A 27,124-nucleotide genomic window follows, 5' to 3' on the forward strand; every position below is an offset into this window, starting at 1 on the left:
TTACTGATGGCATAACAATGAGTATTTGATGCAGCCCCCCCCCCCCCCATTTAGCACAGTTTCTAGCGAAATACCATTGGTGATTGGAAAGAAGTTGTTACTGTGATTGAAAAAGCAACCGCAACATCATATAGTTCAAATGTAAAACATAAAATTTCTACTTTGTTGGCATGACTGAGCTATATTGCTAAACTGTTGATTGGTTGGTTTTTAGTTCACAGTGATGCATCCCCACAAGCCATGTTTTACACACAAAAAATGAATTGAACGATGCGTCGATTTCACAGCGGGAGACTTTAAATTATTTTAGAGAGAAGTAGCGATGAAAAATCGTGAACAAATTATTAAATAGTGCTTATCTATTTACTTGAATGTTCAACCCTCAAGTGATTCCGTGTATCAATCCTTAGTAATCATAATATGAACTTTCTGACTTATTTAACGAGAGACAAACACTTAGTACAACAAAGCCGTAAAGTTTCCAATTCAAACTAAAACTAGAGGTTTATTGTTGTTGTTTTTTTTCCCATATTATACAGTAGAAGTAAGTAAGTAAATAAATAAATGTACATGTATAAATAAATAAACAAATGAATAAACACACAAATAAATAAACGAACGAAGGTATAAGAAAGTATGTATAATACGACTGGGAAGCAGAAATAGCTATAGCGAAGCTAGTCAAGCCTGCTCCCCAGAGTTTGACCCGTATGTAATCTTAAATGAATGAAATATAAAAGGCGACAAAAGGGGCATATTGTTCTTATAAGGATTGTCTAAGGTAAAAAAAATAAATAAATAAATAACATAAATATTATACACACAAATAAATAGTAACTAAATAAGTAACTTTATAATAAACTAAATAAATAAATATCAGAAAAAAACATGTAGCGAAATTATACGGCATAGGGCACCGGCAAACAAACACAGTGCCATACCATACCTTGTTATCCACATAAATAAATAAATAAATAAATAAATGAAAATTAAAAGGAAAATGTTGAAAATACACAGAAAAAACATGCTTATATAAAAGAGATGGAATATGGGGAGATCAAGTAACCTTTAGTTCTTTTCAAGTTTTAAAACCGGTTCGACTAACAATGTATTTTACATGTGCTGGCAAATTATTCCAGAGTTTAGCGCCCTGGAAGTCTATTGAAAATTTGCCAAGATTAGTATTCTTAGGAGGAAGTTTGAAGCTGGATTGCGATGAAAACCGGGTGCAGTGCTGATGATCAGGTAAAGTGAAGTAATTTTCTGTTATCCGAGGGAGTCTATGGTGGTGCAGATCATGGATGAAAATGCATAGTTTGTATTTGAATAGGTCATATATATTCAACATTCCCAGTGAGTGAAATAATGGTTTACTGTGTGTGAAATTATCTTTGAAAAGTAGGATACGTGTTAGTTTTATTTGTAGCTTGTAGATTGGGTCCAATGTTGTTTGATACGTACTACCACAAACTTCAAGTCTATTTGATATGTGCGGTAAAATTAGGAAATTATATATTATTAAGAGAATTATAAATTTGAGGAGAAGATAGCGTACTTTGGCAATCAGTCCAATCGGGGGTGTAATTTTTTTTTCATAATTTTGTTGATGTGGGGTTTCCCTGCAGGTTAAGTGATTGTCAATAGTTAAGCCAAGATATGTTGTGGTGTTGGTTTCATTTATGGAGTACCTAAGTCTGATAATTTCTGTTGTGCAAATGAGAATATCATGAAGTTGGTTTTATCTGTGTTGGCTGTGCACCAAAGGTTAACCAAGGAAGGTTCGTGTCTATGTCAAGTGAATTAGGAATAGGATTGTTAAAAGAGTGAAACCGGTTAGAATCGTCAGCAAATAACGGTGAGGAGGAGGGCGGATCATTTATATAAACCAAAAAGAGTAGGGGGCCTAGAATAGATCCCCGAGGAACACCATGCCTAATGAGGAGGGGTGTGGAATTACAACTATATGAATGAACATACCGAGTTCGGTTAACAAGATAATTTTCAAACCAATTTAGGAGAGTACCTCGATTGCCAATGTGGGATAATTTGGAGAGGAGGATATTGTGGTTGATAGTGTCAAAGGCCTTTGCAAAATCAAGGAAAACACCAAGGACTATATTACCTTTGTCAATGTCTTCAACAATTCAGGGCGAGTTTACTGCTGTACTTTTTACGAAAGCCATATTGATTCTTGCGTGAGTTTCGTTTTTTGAGAAATTGCTGAAGTTGTTTGTTAATACATTTTTTCTAAGATTTTTCTGAGTACTGGCAAAATAGAAATCGGTCTGTAATTACAGGGCTGGTGAACTGCATGCTGATTGGCTGATTACATTTATTGTATTCAAGTACTGGTTCAACTGCCGTTTATAATATTTCCAAAGATGGTGGCCTTGTACCGAGAGTACTTTTTAAATTGTCGGGATTTTCAATGACAGCTTTGATTCACTACAATACCCTTTTCAAGTCAAAAGTTCAAAAGTGCAGTAAGCAAAATGACAATGCTCTCCTTGAGGAGGAAACTCAATGAAGAGTCCGGGTGGGGGGGGGGGAGGAGTTGATACATAGCTAGGTAGGGAGTGCCCCTGAGTGCTCAAAAGTGTGATCATTTTTATACCTGGATAGTGACAAAATCTATACCCATATTTATACCAAACTACCATTTCTGTCATCGCTGTTTATTCCAATAGAAGCACATGTAAGCCAACAGTTACATTGTATATTGATTTATTAAAATATGTATTTTGACCATAGAAACACCTCTGTCACTTACAGAAGAGCATATTATTAACGCAATGTTAATAAATATTACCAACATTTATACCTATCTTGACTAGAAATCCTGACCATGACTTTTGCCCCGAAAATGCACCCAGGTGTTGAGTCACATGTGGAACACGTTTCAGTGGCAGATCCAGCAAAATATATTGGGGGGGGGGGAAGCGAAAATCGCAGAGAAGCTATGCGTAATCCAGATGATATGAATCGTCATGCGTTTTTTTTTGGGGGGGGCATGCCCCCCCCCTCTGGATCCGTCACTGACACGTTTGTTAAGTCTGAAGGCCCTGGCGATTTCCCTTTCTGTAGTTATATACAAAACATAAACTCGTACCATAACCTTAGAATGTTGAAAGGTTCTGCAAAATACAGAGAACATGCGTGTCAATTTTGATTATCACTGGTTATTTTCATGTAGCACAAAATCACATACTGTGATCTTGACCTTTTGTCCTGTGTGGGTGACAAGAAGAATATTTGTTTCAAGTTGTAAATTTGTGCTCATTTTTTACTTACCTGCAGATTGCCAGTCCAGAGTAACAGTTCTTCCTGTATTCATTCGATGTTCGTACATCATTCTACATTTGTACAGGAGCCTAACACGATAGAACTCCAAACTGGGGGGGGGGGGGGGGGGGGGGCAGGCAGAATTTGAACATTGCAGGAATCGGTAATGAACAAATTTTGCATACCTAAATCTCACGGTAAAAATATTTCACACAGAAGGGAATAACTATTTTAGTAAATTCAGCATAAAAATTGCACCAAACTAAGTGAAGGAAAGCAAGTATTTTGCATAGTTTTTTCCTATCATCATCCCACCAAGATTCTCAAGGTCTACTAACATGTATCAGAAATCCTGGGGTAAAAATCCATCAATATGGAAATAAAATTATAACATAAACCAGAAAGCAATGAATACTTGTGTAAAATGTTTTTATTTAGTAAAGTAGAGATGTATTTCTAAAAAAAAAGGTAATTACATAAATAATACATGAACTGTAGAAGCATGCAGTGAAAGAAATATTTTAGAAGCTAAAAAATAAGCTGTCAAGGTAGGAGTTTCCGGATTGGATGATTCTTCTAAGGCATTATAGTTTGGTAGCCAATGAGATGAAAGCTTACATTAGGAATACAGAATGAAAGCATCCTCCATGATCAGCATACTAATTTCTTTGTCACTAACAATTTTAATTAAAATTTACAATTTGGTTTGAAATCAAATTATTTTTTATACGTATTGGTGTGAAGTACAAAAAATAATGATTTTGATTTCGTGGCTGTCTGCCACAAATGTGGCATGGAATGATTCAGTAATCGTGTTGAAAATCAGGCACACAAGCCAAGGAGGATGTCAATAAATAGTTTCACAGCCTAGAATAATTCTGAAGATTTGTCCCTGGTCCATCAACCAGCTCCGTCTGTTCTATCATGCTCAGAACCAACAATTCTATGCTGAACTGAGGGGCACAAGCTGCTTTCTGGGAGGGGTAGCAGAAGAAACAATCTTTTTTTTTCAATCCCATCCCATCCCATCAAGCCAAATAGTCTTTTGTGGTATCAAGTAAAAACAGATTAAAACTTTATGATATACATAATGTGCACATGTAAACACCACCAAGAGAAAATTGAAACAAAAATTGTTTTCAAACAAATAAATCTTAGTTACTAGCATACTGTAAAATACTTTTTTACAGTATTTTACAGTATTAGTATGGGCCTTGTGACCTGAATCTGTGCCGAATCATTTAGTTCAATGTTTATTTTACATGATATGGCACAAAATATGTAACAGAAATATTTATTACCACTAGATCTTGTTCAGAGTGATAGACCCATAAGGCTGTTTTTGCGCCTCAAACAGTGTACCATTCTTTCTTATGTTCAATGTTCCACTGAAGTAGGTAACCATGGTAATCGAAACAGAGAGAATGAACCATTTTTTGAGAGAAAAAAAAAATACCAGTAATTGTTTGACTCAACAGTTATGTCCGTTCAAGGTCTATCGAGTGTGACAATCCAGTGTATATAAATGCAAATAAAAATAATGTTCATTGTAAAGTTTACAGAACTATATTTCTGGTTGATAGAAAACAACAAAAAATAATTTTCATGAGAACAAACTACATGTATCTGCAAATAATACCAGTTGTGGTATGTGAGTCCCATGCAATGTATACAATGCATGTCAAATAAATATACTTGTAAGGAACTCTGCATGATGACATTTAAAATAAACAAAGCCATCACACAGACCACATAAACAATATATTTATCATGTTTCTATGCATTACATGGGACTCGTATGACATCATGCTACAGTGGTGCTTTAAAAGAGTGCAAGCTGGCAGAACCTTAGTGATTAATACAGTATATATCTATATAAAATGTTCAAATTCCAAAAAAAAATTTTTTTTTAAAGATTCACAGCTACAGTTGATGGCACAATTAGGATTACTTTCATACAACTTTATTACAATTCATAGTACGCTAGGTGATATTAAAACTAATAATGAGCAAAATATACAAACACAGAAAATTAGTAGGTTATCACTGATTGGTCAACTACTAAGAAGGTGAAAAATAGGAGCCAATTAACACAGCTGTCACATTTATGGCAAGAAAAGCACAAATGGAAGCACTTTATTATCAGTACTGCACTATATTTGGTAGCATAAATTCACAGATCCAATATCTTGTATAGAAAGCCTACACAGAACAGGCCATATCTTATGAACTGACCCAACAAAGAAAATTATTTTTTATGAATTCAGAAAATCCTTCAAGTTGCCAAGATAAAAATGTTGCTGGATTCATTTTAGATCAAACGTTCTTGATAGGTTGATTGAAAATTTCAATCAACAGGAGATTACATAATCTAGAGAATTTCTCCCCCATGTAGTGAATTTATTGACTACTAATACTAGTATTTTAGTTTCCACATTTGGATTGTTTTGAGAAGTTTACGGTAAAGGTCTCAGAAAGCAAATAAGATTCTGGGCCATTTTTTCTGCTGGATCGAGTGAATTAATCATTAAACCTCACAAGATTCAGAACAATGAAATGAATTTATTTCCGTTTTTTTAAAAAAAAAAATCTAGCTTAACAATTCTTTGTATGTTTGTAAATAGAGGCATCTTAGGGTGTAAGTGTTCTGACAGAATAACACCATTTATGTATAAGAAATCAACAACTTACAAAAATTAAATGCCTGTGACAGGGTAAAATAGCACAAGCAGTGGGACCCCGGTAATTAATTTTGAAATGTATCTCTGAAATAGTCTTAGAATAATTCATAATACTCCTAGTAGAACGATACTATGAGAAAAATATTCTTTGTAGTTCTGAATTACTACGAGCCACAACTATTTGGAACAGAGTCGCTTTGTGAATCCACGCAAGTTCAAACACCATTCAAAAAGATCGGCAAATGAAAACTTGAACACATAATCAAATGGGAAGTCAAAATCAATTTCAAACATTCAGACGTGCTGCAAATAACTGAAATTTGAACATTCAATAATATTCCCCGCATTTCCCGCCAATTCAAAGAGGTCACAAAGAAAAAAGTCTCAGGTAAAAGACTAGTTTTCTACATAAAATTAAGATAATATATACCCTTTAGTTCCAAGAGTAAATGACAAATACAACAATACAAAAACATATTGGAAACAACAAACATATCATGTGATAAATAACTAATATATATTTTTTTTACCCTTCACTAAAGTGTAACTAACCATTATGAGTACCACTGTAAAATACTTTATTTCAGCTGGAATTAATTTTCGCTGAAAAGACTTTTTGACTATTTTGTATAAAGATTATTTTCACAGATTTTTGATGAGATAAATGTAAAATATAGGTAAAAAAAAGCTATATTCAGTGATTCATTCATTCAGCAAAAATGTGGAAAAATATTTCAAAGTAAAAATATAGTAGTTTACAGTAAAATGGATGGTAGTGTTTGCCAGAGACACCAATAGAATTTGGAATCTGTTAATCATACTTTATCCTACAAAATCAATTCTTAGAAATACTGGTTGCCACATGGATCGATGAGCAATTCTACTGTAAAATGACTAATTTTCACTGGGTTTAAATTTTGCTGATTTACCATTTCAGGCATATTCAGTGGGTTTTAAATTCACAGTTTTATCATTTGGATAATGTATTGTATGCTAAATTTGACATATTCACCGAGTTTTAGTTTAGCGCATTTTCCAGTCAGCGAAATGAGCAAAATTTAAAACCCGGTGAATAATTAATCCTTTAAACAGTATTTAAAGAAGTTCATTTGATTGATATATTGAGATATAGTCACTAAAATTATATCATTGGTACATAAAATAAGTTTTTCTAAAAATATATATCCACTATCAGCCCTTTACCAAGTACATTTAACATTTATAATTTAGGTGAAATTAAAATAGTATATGTGCCTATTTGATTACGAATTTATTAACTAAGTTTGCCAATTTCCGCTTTCTTGAAGACTTCTGAGGCAGAGTAAATCATAGAGTCAATAATGCCAGCCACTGTGAAGGTACCACCTACAATTGCACATATCTGAAAAATGCATAATATAGTTATTAATCTTTAGTCAAAGGGTATGAGGCCACATGTCAACATTACAGGAAGACTGGTCTGGTGATTACCCAGAATACCCTCCTCTCCATTTCATCACATTCATATTATTTCCTTTCAAACACACTTGAAGTGGTCTGGTGATTACCCAGAATACCCTCCTCTCCATCTCATCACATTCATATTATTTCCTTTCAAACACACTTGAAATGGTCTGGTGATTACCCAGAATACCCTCCTCTCCATTTTATCACATTCATATTATTTCCTTTCTAACACACTTGATATGGTCTGGTGATTACCCAGAATACCCTCCTCTCCATCTCATTACATTGGTATTATTTCTTTTCAAACACACTTGAAATGGTCTGGTGATTACCCAGAATACCCTTCTCTCCATTTTATCACATTCATATTATTTCCTTTCAAACACACTTGAAATGGTCTGGTGATTACCCAGAATACCCTCCTCTCCATTTTATCACATTCATATTATTTCCTTTCAAACACACTTGAAATGGTCTGGTGATTACCCAGAATACCCTCCTCTCCATCTCATCACATTCATATTATTTCCTTTCAAACATACTTGAAATGGTCTGGTGATTACCCAGAATACCCTTCTCTCCATTTTATCACATTCATATTATTTCCTTTCAAACACACTTGTAATGGTCTGCTGATTACCCAGAATACCCTTCTCTCCATTTTATCACATTCATATTATTTCCTTTCAAACACACTTGATATGGTCTGGTGATTACCCAGAATACCCTCCTCTCCATCTCATTACATTGGTATTATTTCTTTTCAAACACACTTGAAATGGTCTGGTGATTACCCAGAATAGCCTTCTCTCCATTTTATCACATTCATATTATTTCCTTTCAAACACACTTGAAATGGTCTGGTGATTACCCAGAATACCCTCCTCTCCATTTTATCACATTCGTATTATTTCCTTTCAAACACACTTGAAATGGTCTGGTGATTACCCAGAATACCCTCCTCTCCATCTCATCACATTCATATTATTTCTTTTCAAACACACTTGAAATGGTCTGGTGATTACCCAGAATACCCTTCTCTCCATTTTATCACATTCATATTATTTCCTTTCAAACACACTTGAAATGGTCTGGTGATTACCCAGAATACCCTCCTCTCCATTTTATCACATTCATATTATTTCCTTTCAAACACACTTGAAATGGTCTGGTGATTACCCAGAATACCCTCCTCTCCATCTCATCACATTCATATTATTTCCTTTCAAACACTTGAAATGGTCTGGCGATTACCCAGAATACCCTCCTCCATCTCATCACATTCATATTATTTCCTTTCAAACACACTTGAAATGGTCTGGTGATTACCCAGAATACCCTCCTCTCCATCTCATCACATTCATATTATTTCCTTTCAAACACTTGAAATGGTCTGGTGATTACCCAGAATACCCTCCTCCATCTCATCACATTCATATTATTTCCTTTCAAACACACTTGAAATGGTCTGGTGATTACCCAGAATACCCTCCTCTCCATTTTATCACATTCATATTATTTCCTTTCAAACACACTTGAAATGGTCTGGTGATTACCCAGAATACCCTCCTCTCCATTTTATCACATTCATATTATTTCCTTTCAAACACACTTGAAATGGTCTGGTGATTACCCAGAATACCCTCCTTTCCATTTTATCACATTCATATTATTTCCTTTCAAACACACTTGAAATGGTCTGGTGATTACCCAGAATACCCTCCTCTCCATTTTATCACATTCATATTATTTCCTTTCAAACACACTTGAAATGGTCTGGTGATTACCCAGAATACCCTCCTCTCCATCTCATCACATTCATATTATTTCTTTTCAAACACACTTGAAATGGTCTGGTGATTACCCAGAATACCCTCCTCTCCATTTTATCACATTCATATTATTTCCTTTCAAACACACTTGAAATGGTCTGGTGATTACCCAGAATACCCTCCTCTCCATCTCATCACATTCATATTATTTCTTTTCAAACACACTTGAAATGGTCTGGTGATTACCCAGAATACCCTCCTCTCCATCTCATCACATTCATATTATTTCCTTTCAAACACACTTGAAATGGTCTGGTGATTACCCAGAATACCCTCCTCTCCATCTCATCACATTCATATTATTTCCTTTCAAACACACTTGAAATGGTCTGGTGATTACCCAGAATACCCTCCTCTCCATTTTATCACATTCATATTATTTCCTTTCAAACACACTTGAAGTGGTCTGGTGATTACCCAGAATACCCTCCTCTCCATCTCATCACATTCATATTATTTCCTTTCAAACACTTGAAATGGTCTGGTGATTACCCAGAATACCCTTCTCTCCATCTCATCACATTCATATTATTTCCTTTCAAACACTTGAAATAGACTATATTGATGTAATTCAGATAGAGTATATCTGTAGTCCTGGGTTTTAATTTCACTATTTTCGCTGATAAATAAAACTTGCTAAATTAAATCTATGTGAACATGTAAAATAACAATAAAACTCATTGTTTCCTTGAAAAAATACTGAAATTAAATGTCAGTGAAATAAAAGTTTTGACAGTACCCTATTTTTTTATTAGTATTACATTCAGATGTTTTTCTGTGGTCAAAGCACAGTAATATTTTAATTATTCAGTTTACAACAATGCGATTTTTGGACTATTTTTGGATTTTTGCTTCTAATACGTTATTAAAGATGTTGAGTTACAGAAATTAAGGCTGAACTAAGTACGTAATTTTTTGTATATGCCTTTATTTTTATGAGTTAATGCAATTATGATACTGAAAATGAAAACAAAAATTATCCAAGAACAAGTAGAATAAAATGACAGAAATTCACATTTCTACACAGGTTTCTGTAGTGAAATTGTTCACATCTCTAAATTTGATATGAATTTTAATATTGTTAAAACATTTCAAAAAATTTAATTCAATTTAACTTGCATTTAATTTACTAAGTTACCCGTATGATAGTTTTCTATTAAATACAATGGGAAGTTTATTCCCATAATGCATTGCATGTTTGCAGTAATAGTTCAAAATTTTAATTCGGCTCTAACTAGCTTGATTGAAATGAATTACGGATTCTTGATTTCTTTGGAAATTTAGCATTTAACACATTGACATGGTGCTGAAGATATACCAAACACACACAGGATGCAGCTATTGTCATGTAAGCGCTGTAATGTATGAAAAAAAAAATATGTGCAAGAATACTCAGACGACAAATTTAAACTCACCGTTGTGATGAATGTATAGAATGGGGCTCTTTTTTCATGATATTTCACAGTGATGGGACTGATGTCATAACGGAACCAAATGGCTGGCATGACACGATGACCATGACCATAAGATACATAGTCCTGAAAATAAATGTAACACAGTATTAAAAATAATTTCTTTCATAATAAGTTCAAACAAATCTGAGAGAGGTCCACATGTAGTACCTATATGTATAATGTCAAAGTAATTGGACTTGCGGTTTTTAACAAGAAGTCGAAAATATCACTTTACCAAAAATGACAAAAATATCCACCAAAATCAGAGAATTCAAGATATCATCATGAAATGAACAAATCTGAGAGAGGTCTACCCAAGGTACATATACACCAAGTATCAAAGCATTCAGGCTTGTAGTTTTCAAGAAGAAGTCGAAAAAGTAAAACATTGACGGGAACAACGAACAATCACTCATATGATAAGCCCCGCTCATCAAAGTTGACAGCGGAGCTAAAAAAAACATAAATACAAATGATAAAGTTAAAGATCTTACTGCATGTTTGATAGATCACTCACATGTGATGGAGATCACAAAACAAAATCTAATTTTTAAAGCACAATTCTTGTCTTCTCACATGATTTTGACCATTTCATGAACTGATTTGTGCAAGTTGCATAATTTTACATTGATGCAATCTTAAAGCAGTAAGCGCAAGACAATGCAAAGCATTATGGGATACATACCTTATATGCATAAGTGTATTGATATGATAAATTCACTCTACCCCATACGTCTTCATACACAGTAGGAACTACTTTCATGTAATAATCATGGGATGATTCAGCTATAACATTAGGAAAGAATATTGAATATATTGCATTTCAACAAACCAATTATGCATCCCATGATGCAACAGCATGAAGAGGGCATCATCAACAATGAAGCAATAGTTTGAATTTTAATTCAATTATATTTCCAGGAAGCTATCATCTAACATCAGTGTTGAACGGTGGGTGGTACAATAATTAGTGTTTACACCCCACATCAGGAAAGTTTGAATTTTAAATCCCAAAGCCAGTTTGCCTGTACACTCAAGCAGTATGAATAAAAGAATAGTTATCAAAACATGTGGATTGGGTTGCATGCTTCATTTTAACTATATTTTGTAATTTGTATTATAAGTTGACCCCTATTACAAAATTAAATAATATTTGCTCTAATAAACGCATTTATAATAGAAGGACACATAAGCCAAAGTTTATTGTATACTGGTTCATTAAAATATAACAACAGATTGCAACTTGCCTGCTGCATCAGATCTATCATAGCCAGCAAGAGGGTTAAAAGCAGCATTTATACTTTTATTCTGTAAAAAAAGTAAAAAACCAAGAAGATTAGTCTTTGTTCAGGGCTATACAAGTGATAAAATGTGGCATAACGAAAAAGCCATCAGAGACAGATCCCTAGCCATCTTTATCACAAAGCAGTTCTGGATGAACCTCAATATCTTCAATAGTGTTCCAGATATGATAGTTATGCATTTTTAATGAGGTCACATGGTCATAAATATGTTACTCAATTTATTGTGCAAAGTCTTCAATGAAGCACTCACTGATTGAATATCAATATCTGCAAAAGTGTTCCAGATATGATAGTTATGCATTTTTAATGAGGTCACATGGTCATAAATATGTTAATCAATTTATTGTGCAAAGTCTTCAATGAAGCACTCACTGATTGAATATCAATATCTGCAAAAGTGTTCCAGATATGATAGTTATGCATTTTTAATGAGGTCACATGGTCATAAATATGTTAATCAATTTATTGTGCAAAGTCTTCAATGAAGCACTCACTGATTGAATATCAATATCTGCAAAAGTGTTCCAGATATGATAGTTATGCATTTTTAATGAGGTCATGTTGCCATATAGATACGTTAATAAAAGTGTTTTGTGGTACAAGTCTAAAACAATTACTCAAAAGTGTGTCTTTACTCTTATAAACTGACAATTTTGGTCTGAGTCTTGTAAAATGCACCCTGACTAGTGCCCACATGCAATTTTAAAACTCGATTGTTACCAAAACCATAGGTTTATATGTAAACATACACTTTATTGTAGTGTTCCTAATACATACCTATAATCAGAGTGTAGAGATAAATAATGGTCATGAACAGAACACTGCAGACCCATTTAAATGAAAAGCACAATGCTGGAGTGAACCAAGCAAGTACATATCACAGTACCAGGTACAAATTCGATTGCCAAAATGAACAACTTGAATAAAATGATTATGGTTATTTGTAGTGTATGAAGGAACCAAGGAATTTATCTTTATGCATACTTACTTGTATATCATCACCTATAATAATTTCATGAATAGTATGTACAAAATCTGCTTTTTGGGGTTGTCTACTTCCAGCAGCATGTGTAGATACATGGAAATTACCAGGTACCTAGTGAAAAACACAAAGTTGAACAGTTAGAAAAGTAGCTCATTTAACATTCAGACTGGCTATAGAAAAAGTTCTCAGATTGCTGCAAATTTTTACTCCAAAAACAATAGTTAGTAAATACTTGAAACATAATGGAAAACTATATACATGCGTGGGTGTCTAAAAGGATGGTTTATTTTATAAATTATTAAAGAACGTTTTTTTAGAGATGACCTAAAATTGATTTCAACAACACAATCTGATTAAATGGATTCTCCAGGTAAATCTTAATAAAACCAAAGTCAGAATTTTCAAAAGAGTAAAACACAAATTGTGTCAATTCATACATTTATCTATCTACTTAAATAATTATTATAATTTACATATTTTTACAGTCAATACTAATATTATTCAGCCAGTGTGCAACTATGAATACTGAAGTACATGTGTGATAATATGAGATTATTACGAGGATACCTCAAAGTATGCATGAAGACATTACTGAGGTCGATGCGATGGCATACTGGCTGAGTGCATACTTTAAGGTATCCTCAAAATAACCTTATTATTATACTTCTTTTCCTTCTAAGGATACATCATGGGAATGCCGAAATCCAAAAAGTTTAGAACAGAATCAGCGAACTCCTTTGTGTGGAGTATGGTCAAACCCTGGAGCCGGCCATGTTTGTTTTTATTATTAGAGGACACTTACGTGCATAATCATTACATATTAGGGATTCGCATTTCTTTATATGGTAGGATGAAAATACCCCATAAAATAACTTATGGGGTTACGATGGCGGATGTATAATAATACTTATTATATACCAGCTTACCTTATTTATTTTAAAATAGGCTTCAAATCTACATCCAGCATTGTTGTTAAGTGGTATTTTATTTGTATTATCCACAAGCCCAACTTCATGTCTACCCATATCATCTTGAATGTCTAGACCAATAACTGTAAATGGTGTAAAATATAGTAAGTATTAATCTTATATGCCAATATCTTGTATAAAAATTACAGCAAGAAGAACTTGAGATTCCAAATATGCAAATCAAACTTATATTGAAATAATATTAAACAAGCCTTGCATGGCACAGTCCCAGTTAGTTATCAAATTTAAGATATACAGTTTTGTTTATAGTAATATAGTTGGAATATAAACACGTCAGGAATATGATTTTTTAACATTAAAATGATTGACATCTTGTATCTGATTTTATTTTATGAAACCCTGTAATATTTTTTTGAGTACAGTTTGGGACAGAGCATACATTGTGACAATACATTTTGGGATTTAATAAATCAGGCATTTACTGATAATTGGTTTCTACACTGAATATACCCGGTAGTTGGTACCTGTACCCTTTGTGAGTACCAGTATGCTACAACAGACTCAAAGCAGAGATCATATTCACGTGCTCAGATTCATTCACTAATGCATACAAAGTTAAAAGAAATTTTTGCTAAGATCAATAAGTGATCAAGACTGTTTGGTCGACCTTCTGATAGCTGTTTAAGGTAGAAGCCACAGTCAACTGGGTAGAAGAGATAATAAAATAAATGGAATATTTTACTATATGGGCACCACCATCTTGAATACGGCATGAAACTAAATAAAGAGACAAGTTGTGAAACACATTTTTTAGATTCGTACTAAACGGGGAAAAAAATACAAATCCATTGAGATAATATTGAGACAGCTACTAACAAAATTTGGCTGAATTCATCGTTTTTGTGTGGAAAAATCCCCTGCATACGAACGCCTAATTACATGAAGAACATTTCACAGGAAAGAACTTTCCTGGGGTATTTGACATCAAATATTGTCATACCAACTCAGCGGCCAATCAGCGATGGCCTTACAGTTGAAAAATCTTGGTTATAAAAAAGTGTCAAAAAATAATTTCTCAAAAAAGTTTCTCACAAGTTTTTCAAAACATGTCACGTAATACACAAGAGAATGCTATTTCATAGTGCCATGGGACAATAGCTCCATGATTTTACCTAATAAACCAATGAACATTGTCATGTGATTATGATCAACTATTTCAAAAATTATGAGTAAGTTTCTACATGTACCTTAATTAAAGGCTCAAACACACTGATATTGAGGCATGTGACTTTCAATTTGACCTTCATGTTGTGAATAATCATTAATACTTACATTCACATTTAAGTCTTGGTAAACTTATATTAAGTTTAACATTTAATTTTTCAATATGTCCTGGATTGTCCACGTATAATTCACTCCTCCTGTTCAAAAAATAGTTCAAATTATTTAAACCATATCCATGGTGAAATGTGCTTCATTTGCTTCAAATAAACAAGGTACAAAATAGATGCCAAAGATAGTTAGAAATCTGGTTGCACAATCTTTCAAAGATAAATTCAATTATTCAACATTGTACACGACCTTATGATTTCATCCATCTCATCTACATGAACTTAGTCTTATTATTTCCTAATAAATTCCAATATGACAGATTTAATCATCATTTCTTAAAAAATAATGCAGGTACTTGAATTTTCTCTGTAAATAAATATGGTATTTCTTTAAACCTTTTCACATCCAGTTCCCGCTTTTCATCACAAAATAGTCTTATTTATGGTCTGCACTTTCCTTTAGAAGATTGGGACAAAAATAGCAAAATTTAAAAAAAAAAAATGAAAAGCAGTTGGCTCCAAAAGTAAGGTTCATTTCCAGAATTATTGAAGAATATACATGTAAATAGTGCAGAAAAATTTTGGTGAGAAAGTCTGGTGGTGAAAAGGTAAACATATTGTTTGCTGAAAGCCTTCACACACCAAAATCAATGGGAAAAGAAGTATTAGTAGGCAAGGTGTTGAAATAGACAAGTAACACCAAATAAACTGCAAGGTAAATACTACGTCAAATCAAAGTAAACACATGTAATGCAATGTATTGAAATGTTTTACAATCTCCCTCTTATTTTTTATGAAAGGTAAATTTGTCCTACATTGCAAATAAACTTCTCCTACATATATATATAAGTGTAATAAATGTCTTTTAATTACTGTTAATACTTGGTGTGAAAAGTACATCTTGCCAACATGCCCAGAATTTGTTGTTAGGATTGCACTATCATGTACATGTATAAAAATCTTGCCGAATCGAGCATTGGAATATTGCATTCTAGCTAGAAATCATAACCTTGATAGCATCCATAGCTTCACCCACCCTCACCCCTATTCACTGGTTAGGAAGCTACAGAGTTAAAAACAAACAAAAAAACTTACACATCAGGTGCTATAAAGGAGGTAAATTCTGATAAGAGTAGAAATACTATGAAGAGAGCACTACATATGGATACTGGAATAGAAGAAATATAATCATTAATTGCAAAATAATACATTCTTTGCATTTATGACCAGGTTTCTACATAATGGTAAAACCAAAATTTCTTGATTTTGAGATATCAATGATGGAATCGAAATTCATACATTGAAATCATTAGTTGTGGAAAACATTTTGATGAATATTATTACAAAATCTATAATCTCCTCTTAGTTATTTCAAAACTATTCTTTACATAATTAGGGAAACTCAATTATATATATTTCATTTGTTCCCCTCCCAATTCATTTATGTCGCCTGGCTGACCAAATTTATTAAGGAGATTTCCATATGAAATCAGCTGTCTCAAATGACTGTATTTTCGCTACAGGCTAAAAAAATACTGAGTGGTAGGGTTTTTCATTTTTTATAATTATTTTTTTTTCATTAAAGCTGTAGTCTTAGCAAATAATACATAATTTTTGTATCACACAGGACATGAACTACGATATTTAGGTTACTTTTCAGGATTGATTTCTTTCATTCACTACAGAGTACAAAGTACAAAGAAATAACAGGACAAAATGACTAATTTGCATACTTTTCAACTTCCACCAAAATACAAGTAGGTTAGGCTACCAGGAAAACCAATTTCTTTTTATTTGGCCAAAAAGTTGTGTGTACAAAGTAAAAGAGTACATCCTACCCATGGCACCAGCCAAAGTAGGCTGTGTGAGGTCCTTTGGTATCTTCCGATATACATCAAACCTAGTGGTAAAAATAACAGTGACACTAAGTAAAAAAACAAGACACAGGTAACAGTGATTGTATCATCAGACTCGTGATCGGATGATCCAAGTTCAAATACTACCCCTACCCTGAATGAGTGTTCTACAAATTCAACAGGAAGGTTTAATCAACTGGTCAAGACTAACAAATGCGACTTTGGGGGAATCTTTGTTATCCACAGAAGCAAGCATTAGACCAGTCCTGGTTATTGCAAGAATAGTGCATAAAACTGACATAACGCCATTATGATAAGAAGATGGCCAAGTCAAAATGCACTAAAACGTCAACACTTGCACTTGCAAATAGTTTATTTAAAAAAAAAAATGTCAGGAAAGACAACAATGATATTCAATGTTGGAAACTGTGGCCTGACATAAGTATTTAAAAAAAAAAAAATAAAAAATATCAAGACATGTAAAAAAGCCATCAGACAGCAGTCATTCAAATTTGTGTAAAGAATAATACATTTTACTATATTTTACACACCACACATGTTGCAAATCACACCTCCCCATACAGTACTCTCAAAAAAAGGTACAACAATTTGTTATACAACTTTGAATAACTTCATTAGGAATGTCAGTATAACATGCAATTGTTTTTCCTAGAAATAGCTCTGAGAATTAAATGTTACAGTTGAAACTATGCAGACGAAGACAATTCATAAATACATAATAAATGATGCAGGTTCCAAATTAATAGTAGCTCAAGGCACACACAGACTACCAGCTTCAGTACAAGAGTTACCATTTTCAAAATTAAGTAGCCAAGCTGGACAAAAAAAAAAGGGTGACAAATAATTGATAAACCAGTTTTGCTGAAAACCAGTCCTACACAAGTTGAATACTGTAAAACATGTCTTTTTCGCAAGCATGTCGTTTTAGCGAATTTAGTGAGAGAACTGATACGCTAATTCAAGATGATGCTAATGATTTTATTATAAATTCAAAATGGCCAAGGCATTGTGTATACACCAATCCTAAACATAAAAAAATCTTTTATTTTTCTTTGTTTTTATAGAGGTGATAACTGCGCATTTGTGAAAACAGGAAATCAACAATGACAAGAGAGATTCGCTAAATCATAATTTTGCTATTACGTCATTTTACCACAATTCGCTAAAACTGCATGTACAGTATGCTAAGCAAATATGGCACAAGAAATGTTATGATTTAGGGGTATTGCTGACAAAGTAAAACAGGAAATCAACAATGACAAGAGAGATTCACTAAATCATAATTTCGCTATTACGTCATTTTACCACAATTCGCTAAAACTGCATGTACAGTATGCTAAGCAAATATGGCACAAGAAATGTTATGATTTCGGGATATTGCTGACAAAGTAAAACAGGAAATCAACAATGACAAGAGAGATTCGCTAAATCATAATTTCGCTATTACGTCATTTTACCACAATTCGCTAAAACTGCATGTAGAGTATGCTAAGCAAATATGGCACAAGAAATGTTATGATTTAGGGGTATGGCTGACAAAGTATTAAGACAGAAAAAATGTTTTATTGTATTTTTAAAAATAAAATTTCTACCAGTGTGTAGCAATAAAGTGTATGATTACCAGCTTTTAAAATATCAGGGGTTTAGGATTTTTTTTTTTTTTTTGATCCCATGATACATCATCACAAAATATTTTATACAAAAATATTAAATATGAATGAATGAGACCAAGGACACATCTCAGCACATCCACTGTATTTTGAAGTATTGCATGAAAGGTTGTTACCATATGCTAAAATACACTGATTGAATTAATGTCATTTAAATGTACATACGGTAGAGTGAGATAGATTTGGATAACAAAGAATTATAAAAATGTATTGATAATGCAAAATTCTGGGTACTTCTTTAATACAACTGAATATTATACGTGACGAAAATAACATTTTTCTAATGACAACAAGGTTGTGCTTGCAAAGTAACCTTGCTAAGTAACCCTTTACCAGTAGTTACAATTAACAAAATACCATAAATTTTTAAATACCCTGGTAATTAATAATTTCTCTTTACCTTACAGGTATTAGCAATTTAAATTGGTAGCCCAGTCAGGCATCCAAGAACAATCAACTCTGACATTACCTTTACTTGTCTATCACTGGCAAAAAGAAGAACTAATTATCACTCAAAATCCATATCATTTATAAAGATTTTAATAGCATACTTAATTACTCTCATTATTGTCTTCAGTGATATTTAGCTCCCTAGCCCTAAAAGTCATGCGACTACTGAAGTAATTTAATTTTCTGATACAACAAATGATGTCACTGACACTTTCACCACAATTCCTCAGCTGAGTTAAACTGGGAAAATGATAACTATTTATTTAAGCAGTCTGTCAGTTCTGTTGTATACACAGTTGAAAATAGCATTTTTTTTACCAAAAATGACAACAATATTCACTAAAATTAGAGATTTGATAATATCACGAATTGAACAAATCTGAGAGAAGCCTACCAAGTATCAAAGCAAATCATATTTGCAAAAATGTAAAGGTACGCCAACGGTTGATGGATGCCAGATGATAAACAATCAGTAATATGAAAAGCTCTGCTCCTTTGACTATTAAAGTTGACAGTGGAGCTAAAAATCTGGAAAACGGGTACTAAATAATTACAGTATCGAAAATTTGAGTTATATAAGATATACAAGATACATGTGTATCATGATATAGACTCGATCTCAAATCAAATGAACTGGTTTAAAGGCCCAGGTAAACTATAAATACGCTCCTAAACAATAGGGATTATTTCCTTGCTTGTCACGCTGCAGTAAACAGCTCCAGCCATGTATGTGACTATGAATATCACAGCAGTGATAATATTTATGACAATAAATAGTGTACGAGCTGAGATTTTGTCGGATAAAAGTCAAAAACACAAACCGGGGAAAGGGAAGCGCTACTAATCTTGAATAATTAACTACTGTCAATCAAAGTTACCTGATGTTGGACTGCTGAAACAGGATGTGTCATAGGCTATGCAAGTGATAAACAACACTCATTAGCATAGCCACACCTCCAATTCACACTTGCCCTGGGCAAGTGAATTTGGCATTTAAACGTTCTTGAGCTTCCTTGGTGGGTATGCAAAATGTTCATATTCTAATAGGTAGGTGTGAATCTGTTGCACACCCTACCATCTTGCATTTCATGGTGTTTAATTACCACTTATGTGTCCAAAATGCAAAAGTGCCATCCTGCTTTTCCCTACAGTACAGTGATCAATAATTTGCATTGTAACAAAGGAAGTATTCTATTATGAAACAGGGTATGGCAATAAACCTTGAGCTGAGTGAGAGACCACAGCATTCAACGTTGTCCACTCAGTTGACACACCAGGTTTTAGACATAAAAAGCCCAAAACAGATATCACCACGATTCGCACATTGTCTCGCATATAATCAACTCCTTATTTAATATGGCACTGTGGGTAATTCATTATTGTTTAATAATTGTAAACAATTTCTTGCAACACTGATATATGGTAAAATTTTCACTACAGTCTTAAAATTTGTCTTCATGCTGCAAGATTCAATTTTAATCCATAATTTTTACTGACGTAATTTTTGTGCAACATTTTTATGTTTTTTTGAATATTTTCTTTTGATAAATTTGAACCATATGGACATAATTCACACATTGGATCAAAATTTTGGACAAATTTAAAAAAAATTATTCGGTTTAAAATTTGTGATGGTGACTTGGTGCTCAAAGATTGACAGGTTCCCTTCTGAAATCTCAAAAATTTAATTTTCTGAACCAAATTACACATGAACACAATATGCAGAGCATGAAACCATGTAAATAGTGTGAATACATGCATGTCATATTGCTAAATTTGTATAGGACACCAATAGGCTAGCATTGAAGAGAAATTGGTTAACGTAAAAATAAGTATTAATATAGTGGATTTTTAGTAGTTCAGTTGAGTTAAAAATTTTGAAAAGTGATAGCCCCCGGAAAAGATTTGGCAGTCCGAGTGTTTTGGGCTACTGCTTCATACCAACGTTCTCACCAACTAGGGCTCAACATTAAAAAAAAAATTGTTTAAAAGGCTGCTGGGCTACCAGTTTTAAGAACTGTTAAACCATCAGTAATATTGAATAGTTTGTCGGGTTAAAGGCCCAGGTATACTATAAATACGGTCCTAAACAATAGGGATTATTTCCTTGCTTGTCACGCTGTAGTAAACAGCTCCAGCCAAGCCCCGGTAATAGCGCATTTTCTCGAACTTACAGGTCGATTATGTCATGCCAAAGTGGATGCATGTGACTATGAATATCACAGCAGTGACTGTGTGTAGTATTTATGACAATAAATAGTGTACGAGCTGAGATTTTGGCGGATAAAAGTCAAAAACTCGAACCGGGGAAAGGGACACGCTACTAATCTTGAATAATTAACTACTGTCAATCAAAGTCACGTGATGTTGGACCGCTGAAACAGGGTGCGTCATAGGCTATGCAAGTGATTAACAACACTCATTAGCATAGCCACACCTCCAATTCACACTTGCCCTGGGCAAGTGAATTGGGCCTTTAAATAGGTACTTACAGATATGCAGGACAGTGTCAGGGAAATAAATAAATGTCATGTGGCTTAATTTATGTTGGGACACCTATGATTTGAAGACAAATTGGTCTTGTTTAAAAAAAACAAAGTACTAATATTTTGTAAATTTATAGTAGTCCTGTTAGACTACTAATTTTAGCCATTTTACCAATAGGCTCCCGCTCAAATTCTTTAACATTTCTGAAAATTTTGGAGCCAACAGACAAAATTTGAGTCAATTTCCAGTCAGTTTTTATCCAAAAACATTTGCCTACTAGTATTTTGTACCAATCTTCTGAAGGAAAGTGCAAACTATAAAATGGACTACCGGTATTTTCTGATGAAAAGAGAGTACTAGTTGTGAAAAGGTTAGAAAATAAATTAGCTCAATTACAAGACTTGGTAGTCGGTTCATTTTAAATCATGCTTGCAACATATGCCAATAAAACATATGGAAAACAAATTCTCCGTCAGTGTTAAATTTAATTTTAATCTAAATTTAATTTGCCGAATCACAATTGCTAAATATTGTACAAAATTTTTAAATGTATAAATTTGTTAAAACCCATAAATTTATCACATCATTTTCATCTGAATTATTACAAACAGCCTGAATGGCTTGTAATGACATGTGCGCTGTGTAACAGCCATTTAAAACAGATTCACTTTGTTTATACCAGCCCACTATTAATTACATGAAACCTCAAATAATGGAGTAGTATTAATTGTTTTTGTTTTCTAGAGTTCAATTAGTTTAAAAACATAATCGTAAATGTTAAAGCAAATATAGAACATATTGCAGCTAAGGGAGGAGAAAAAACGTCTAAATTACCTTTCCATGTTTCAGCATATGGGTCTGTTATGAATTATACTAGTGTGTACAGAAACTCATTATATACATATGCAAATTATAGTGTGTAAATATTTTAAATTTATGCTATAGGGCTACATGTACAAGAATAATGTCAGTATAGGAATCATTCCAGCTGCTGTAATGGCATTACCGACTGCCATTATCCAATAAAACTGTCAGGGGACAAAGAAATCGTTTTTACAACTATTTGCTGAATAGAAGGGTTATCCATATTGGTGAAGAGTACAATTTCTCAATTAAAAAAAAAAATGATTAAATTGATAAAGACCAAATTATACACTTTTTTTATTTAATATTACTTAATTTTGAAATGTTATGTTAAACAGGTTAACTTACTGTTATGTCGTGTGATGCAATTTTTAGCAAATTTCACAAGTGGGTGAAAATGAAAAAAAATGCAGTGTACCGGTAAATTTTTCAGGGGAATTCTACAACATTTGAGTGACAAAGTTTTTGTCCTTACGAATGCCATAAAATCCAGAATATGCAAAAATTCAACTAGATTATGAAAAGGGATTTTGTTCATTGGGAGACGAGACATTTTCCTAAAATGTTAAATGACAGGCTACAATACTGTGAAAGGAGATGTCCTGAAAGGGGGAGAATAATTCTTGTTATATGAAGGTCAACATTCTGTAGGTCAATGACATATCTGGGTACCAGCCTTTTACAATTATTTCTTGGTTGAAGATTAAAAAAATCAAAGTCTACATTAGCAAATTTACATTATTTCATTCTTAGTTTGTCGTGATGACAATTTGACTTTAGAAATTCTGAAAATGTTTTATAAAAAACTTTTTTTACTAATGACAATTGGATACAATCCTGTACTACATACAGAGAGAGAGAGAGGCAACATTGCTATTGTTGGGTTCACCCAGCTAAATGTCCTAGCATGATGGATAATGTTAATGATAGCAAAAATTAGAATATGAATATGACATCATTTGTATTACAATTAACATATAGTCGGGGGTTTCACAAATTCATTCAATAGCAGGCCATCATTCTGTAACAACAGGCCAAACAAAAATAAAAAGGCTCTCGGCTGGTGGTGGTGGTTGGTGGTGGTTGAGTGGGGGGTTACAAGCCAGAAAGTAGACTGCCGATTTGGGCTTGTAACAGGTCATTTGGCCAGTGGCTGGCTCTTAACAAAACCCCTTATATAGTTATAACTTCCATTGTTTCATTTGTTTTTTTCAAGCATGCTCAAATGGGGAAGAATCAAAGGTAAAACCTGCCAGTCAGGCAGATTTAGCCTCAGTCAGGCATTGTATTTGGGACAAAAGGTATTCAACATAATTGAATTAGAAATAGGGTTGGTACAAAAATGAACCTAAAAAGCTAAGAATAATAAAGGTGACTACATATCAAATATCAAAGCAATTATATGGCAGTTTTCAAGAACTGCAGATGAGTATACATCAATAAATGAAAATTACCATTTTGTCAACTCTAAAACAAGTTTAGAAATATTGTTACAGTTGATTTTTATACCGTAGAATACTTTATTTTCACTTAGAATTTTGTTATTGCCGAAGGTATAAAATCTCTTCATCATCTTTTATATTATATACATATTCTGTGCTGCATACAGATATACTTACATATCACGGTATTTTAATATTTCTTATATTATTAATAATACTAATAGTCTGTAGTATTTTTGTCGTTCATCAATTTTGAGTTCTTTTTTAAATCAATTTTTACATTTCATGAAATTTTATTATTTACTTAATCTGAAAACCTAAATCTAAATGTTAACTCTTTCTTTACGGTATTAATAGAACATTATTCTATTCAATTGTAATTTTGTGATTTCACTGACAAGATAACAAATGTGATATCCTGTCACTTCACATTCCACATCTTTTTTGTGTGAGATAGTTGACCAGTTTCGGGCCATACTTCAAGAAAAGCAATAAATTAGTCCCTTTGATTGCAGAAAAGAACTTTGTCTTAATTATTATGACCATTTCGTCAGATCGACCAGTTTTAGTTTAACAGAGTGATAACTGGTATGGATGTACTGTTGAGGTCCTGTTACTTTGTCAAATCAACATACGGGGTGTACATCTGGGATGCACGAGGGCTCTTCATATTATAATAATTATAAGCCATTTGTGACGTGCAACAAATACAAACAACGTATAAACATGTACAGCAGACGGAAAGATCGATTACCAGTACATGTACACATGTTTATTGTTATTAGGCTTATGAATGGTATCGAATATTTGGACTAAATTGGAATATATTACAAACTCTTTTTCTTGTGCATCTCGAGAGCGCACAACCACAGTCCCTCTATCTGATAGAGGAACTGTGCAAACCTTCAGATCACTGGTGCAGTTAATGTAGGGACTCCAGTCACCCCAGACTAGAACTTTGAAAGTGTTTAATAGCACTATAAAATAATTCATTGACACACGGAAGCATCGTGTGTTTCTATCCGAATTAATATTATACACCGAAAAATGTTATACATTCAAGGTACAGCGTGAACTGTGATTATTGTAATGTAATTAAAAAAAAAAGGTGTTCGAGTGAGTTATACTTCTAGCGAGTCTCGGGGTTGACACGCTAAAGCGAACAGCTGGTTGCCGCTTTCGTGGTCGACACAGATTTTAATACAACCCACACGGAAGTCATGAAAGAGAGTGACATGCAAATAGTAATATGAAATCTGGCTGGTGTGACTTACCGACGTACGTCGAACGGCATGGTGAGGTGCTTCTCTCAAACAATATAGTAATACACGCCTAAACGAGTAATACTTCCTGGGTCAAAAAAGTGAGATTTTTTGTACCAATTTGCCGGCTACGTATATTACGCATGCTCACCACATGGTGGCTTTTGATTGGTTGGCAGTTTGTACGAGCACTTCCGGATCATCAGAATGATTGTATGGATATGTTAGTGTTATGATTTTATAATAGCGCATTGAAGGTCATATACACTGTAATAACAATAATCGACACACATTGCTTGACGATCTAAATATGGTTGATACCATCTAAAAGGAAAAGAAGTGCTACAATAGGGCTGACCCATTTTCAATTCGGAGGACTTGGTGAAATTGGTCAATTGCATTCACACTACTGTGACGGAATTTTTTTTGGAGTGACTAGTAGAAATTGTAGCTCGACCCATAAATCATAGTAGTGGCAATTTGGAGCGTTTAAAAAACCATTTGAAACATTATATTTCGACACTACTTGGATATCTAAGCTCTGTAAAATTATTTATTATTGTTCTAGCTCGAACTTACCAAGCATACAACATGTGGGCAAAATTTCAACACAACCTACACATACGAAATGCTTGTATCAAAAAATAACTATAACGATTTTCGAATAATATTACGCCTCCCATTATAATTATAATATACTAATTATGAAATATAATATGTAATATTGTTATTTTTTCCCGGCATGTTATCACTTTAAATAAATTTGTCATAATATTTTATATATATAGTGAACATTTTTTGGGATCTGGAGGATTTTGTAAACAAAACGCAAACACCGAGAACAAAATAATATGAGCCACTTTAGAATGTATTTAAATAACTAGAAAAGTGGCACAAATGCGATAATTCAGCAAAGAAAGTCCATTCTCACAAAAAACAATATGAACAGTCGTAACAAAATATGCTCAAATTTTATTTAAAAGTATGAGCAGGGGTGTTTTGTTTAGTGTGTATTTCAGGGAACGAAGAAAGTGAGTTCTACTCGAAAAGTACATTTCGTCTTTAACCCATTCAGTGTCTAGAACCGTGGTCTGAAACTGATAGTAGTTTTCTATTTTATTTAATCAGTAAATAGTATTTTTGACAATTTCCTGAAAGCATGGACTTTTTGTACATGTACACGTCACGCCATTGTCATGCCAACATATGTAAAACAAACGATTATTCCAATATTTTCAAGACCTTTCTTAATTTCCGCACTTTTGTTTTTGTTTTTACAAAACGCAGGAAGACCTTCAGTAAGTACTAGTATAATAACCCCTCTGTTCACAATTGTGTTTCAGGGGATCTCTGTAGCATCTCTGCCCCAATGCCCGAATAGATATTATCAACAGGTCTGTGTCCGTATACTATGATGAATTTGTTTTTGCGTATCTGTTGACCGACTTAATTAGTTGATTATTTAGCTGAATTGCTGTGTTATGTCTGTCATCGTTTAGGCCTATTTGAAGTTTTGGACGGAACTTGGCTCAGTGATTTGGAACTAATTACGAGATAACCGTCGCTATTCGGACTACTATTTCTGACAGTTGGTATTCGTAGTTATTAATGTAGTGAACGATTAATCAAAAGATATGACGTATTCAGTACTTAGTATGATTGGCTTTATGATTGAAGGTTACGCCCTAGAGTCTTTTTACTGTTTTGTAATTGGTTAAGGTTTTGAAAATGAATAAAGAGAGTTTGAGTTGGTCTTGGCGAATACTCCACGACAGAGGCAGTCTAAGAGTCCAGTCCTGGAGAGTCTTGGGCGAGTCTTGGGTCAGCC

General features: G+C 33.4%; 1 protein-coding gene across 1 annotated transcript; it reads right to left on the reverse strand.

The window, feature by feature from the left end:
- Positions 1–3,694: 3,694 nt before the first annotated feature.
- LOC100369499 (endoplasmic reticulum-Golgi intermediate compartment protein 1-like) lies at positions 3,695–25,419 on the reverse strand. The gene is made up of 10 exons (XM_006825910.3): positions 25,309–25,419; positions 17,083–17,144; positions 16,340–16,412; positions 15,246–15,334; positions 13,911–14,035; positions 12,988–13,095; positions 11,943–12,003; positions 11,381–11,481; positions 10,657–10,779; positions 3,695–7,344 (listed from the first exon to the last, which is right to left on the reverse strand). Exons 1-10 carry the CDS (start codon positions 25,326–25,328, stop codon positions 7,237–7,239), a joined length of 870 nt encoding a protein of 289 aa, XP_006825973.1. The 5' UTR covers positions 25,329–25,419; the 3' UTR covers positions 3,695–7,236.
- Positions 25,420–27,124: the final 1,705 nt, after the last annotated feature.

This window comes from Saccoglossus kowalevskii, chromosome 10 (genome assembly GCF_978046115.1).
Source record: "Saccoglossus kowalevskii chromosome 10, keSacKowa6.1, whole genome shotgun sequence".
In the NCBI taxonomy this organism is placed as follows: domain Eukaryota; kingdom Metazoa; phylum Hemichordata; class Enteropneusta; family Harrimaniidae; genus Saccoglossus; species Saccoglossus kowalevskii.